Source organism: Mirounga angustirostris, unplaced genomic scaffold (assembly GCF_029215605.1).
Source record: "Mirounga angustirostris isolate CCGP_5_RB_7025 unplaced genomic scaffold, mMirAng1.0.hap1 SCAF_2, whole genome shotgun sequence".
NCBI lineage: Eukaryota > Metazoa > Chordata > Mammalia > Carnivora > Phocidae > Mirounga > Mirounga angustirostris.
In genome coordinates this window covers 56247923-56250478 of record NW_026991710.1, presented here as the reverse complement: position 1 = coordinate 56250478, position 2556 = coordinate 56247923, and the positions used below count along the sequence as shown (strand labels likewise).

Sequence of the window (2556 nt, the reverse complement as noted above, 5' to 3'; positions counted from 1 at the left end):
GGAGTTGCAAACAGCAACTGCTGCAAGTCACCGGTAGAGTACTGAAAATGGAATTTTTACAGTATTTACCACATTAAGGACTATTAGACAATGTTCACAACTAATGTAATTAAAGCATATCTTTTTCTACTTTTAACCAAAGTTCCTCTTCATTACTAAGCTTTTACCACACAGCATGTATAAAATCTTTAAGTTAACATTAAACCTATTAATTACAAGTATCCTGCTCAAGAACTACACTTAGGTAAATGAAAATAATATGTCAGAACTATTTTATAGGCTGGCTATCTTACAAATAAGACAATTCCAAAGGTGCATTCTCTTCATAAAAACATTATAAAAGTGTTCTAAGTTTGACAGTTGCTCCACAACCAGCTGTGAAACTTTCCTAGGCTACTACTTGACAGAATATTGGAGAACTTTTTTCAACACCATCTCTTTTACCAAGCACTTTTGTATTGCTCCCCAAATTCCTAGTATGACTTTAATAATATAAATTAAAGAACAACAAAAAAATGAGCAATAACCCAAATTTCCCTGTTGACAAGAATTTTTAAAATTTAAGGTTAGGTATATATCAATACAATCACTTCAAGAGTTAAAAATAAAAATTTATTTATCTAAAATTATTGCCAAAAATCTTAAGTGAAAACTTTATTTAAGCTTAATGCTCTTTTTAACTCCTGCACGAATGCCAGAGAGTTCACCAGTGTAACGCTGCTCTTCTCTACGAACTTCACGAACTTGGCCTCTTCTGCGAATTTTGGCTCTTCTGAACTTCTCCCGGTGTTTCACTCTAGGATTGCGATCAATCTTCTTTCTTCTAGGTGTAAGTCCTCTATTTTTAGCAATCTGATAGGTAATGGCTCTCTTTGCATTTTGATCTTCAAGAGCCTGTTCTTCAATACTATTTTCTTTCTTTCTCTTCAACTTTTGCTTGTCTTCTATTTCTTTATAGTATTTCAGTGCAGCTTCTTCATCAAGATCCGAATCATCAGAAATACCTGCAACAGCAGAGGCAGCAGCAGCAGTCTCTGAAACAGATTTTGGCTTGGCCTTGGTGGATTTTGCTTCTGAATTCAGTTCTTTCTTTCCAGCATCATCTTTAAGTGTGAGTAAATGACGAATTTCAGAAGACAGCTTCTGATCTACAACTGACAGCTTGTTGATCAAATTTCGGTAGGTAACAAGCCTTTCTATGACAGGATGTCCATGTGCAGGGACTCTCCTGGCTTTCAGGATCAAATAAAAGCTGATGTTGGAGCAGTAATTCAAATAGAGGTTGTACTTGGTCCTCAGGTATTGGCTTCCTTTTCCGGGTGGAATGATCCCTTGCTCCACCAACTGTAGCAATGGCTCCAGCTCATCCTTCACCTCAGTCAGCTTAACTTTCAGGTCTTCTATCAGTTCCAAGAGTTCTGGTGATTCTTTCCGCAGCATTTTCAGCTTCTCTTTCACTGAAACTTTCGCCAGATCCTTCACGACCCGGGTCTCAGCCTCATCTACTTGAGGTACTGGTTTTGCAAAGGCCTCTACCCAGGTCACCCCAAAATCATCCTCTTCCAGGGCTTGGGCGAGGCGCCGCTGAATGAGCTGCGCTTCCTCTTCCTCCTCTTTTTCCTCCTCCTCTACTTCTTGCTGACTTTGTCGGCTTCGGGACTTGGAACCGTAGTCTGTGTCATAGTAAAGTTTTTTCCTCTGACCCCACGACAAACTGGGATCCACAGATACCTCGGCCTCACTCTGCACGGAGCTCCCACCATCATCATCGTCATCGTCATCCTCTTCGTCGTCCTCATCAGCAATATCTAGGGCTAGAACCTCTTCCTCCTCATCGCCACCCTCCTCGTCCTCACTCTCCACTTCGCTCCAGCCTTTAGCCAAGGCAGCCCGGGATCGGGCCTCATGGAAAGCATCTACCTTATCTTGGTAGTAGCTAGAGTCCCCTGGCGAGGGTGGCATTTCTAAATCGTCTTCATTTTCGTCCGCTGGGCCGGGACCTGCCTTGGCTCGCACAGCTGCCCACTTGGCCGCTCCGCGCCGCCGGGATCTCCCCACCATAACTCACGGTCTCAAGTTCTACACCGATGTCAGCCTTTCTGCAACCTCCGACCTCCGCGAACCAGCCACGTGCTCCAGCAACACGCCTCTTTAAACAGCCACGCGCTCTCCTCCCGTGGGAGCTTGCAGGCGAATTGCTCCCCGGCAGGAGTTTCCACCTCCTTCCGGCCCCCAGGATCCTCTCCGTTTGGCGTGTGCACCAGGACTCCCGCTCCGTCCCACAGGCTTTGTCACGTTAAGAGCACCTTCCTCTTCGCTTCTGCCCTTTAACGCCAATCGATTCCGGTGAATTAAAATCCTTCCGTGGAGGAACACTAGATATAGGAAGTTTCGTTCCGTGGAGCCCTTTGAGACCTCCGTTCTTACTCTCGCGAGTCTGGGCGTGGCTGGGGGAATCGCGAGGCGAAGTCGCCAGGGCCAGTAGAGGGAGCTCTAGCTCTACGTCTACGAGAGGCCCCGGGGTTGTCCCGTGAGCTGCACTGCGACTGTACCGGG

At 45.6% G+C, this 2556-nt stretch overlaps 1 protein-coding gene across 1 annotated transcript; it reads right to left on the bottom strand.

Annotated features, from left to right (window-relative positions):
- Nucleotides 1–590: 590 nt before the first annotated feature.
- On the bottom strand, nt 591–2334 carry UTP3 (UTP3 small subunit processome component). The gene has a single exon (XM_045881054.3). It carries the CDS (start codon nt 2059–2061, stop codon nt 655–657), a length of 1407 nt encoding a protein of 468 aa, XP_045737010.1. The 5' UTR covers nt 2062–2334; the 3' UTR covers nt 591–654.
- Nucleotides 2335–2556: the final 222 nt, after the last annotated feature.

Excerpts from the sequence above, each read along its gene's own strand:
- UTP3 (XM_045881054.3), bottom strand. The coding sequence starts at position 2,061 with ATGGTGGGGAGATCCCGGCGGCGCGGAGCGGCCAAGTGGGCAGCTGTG.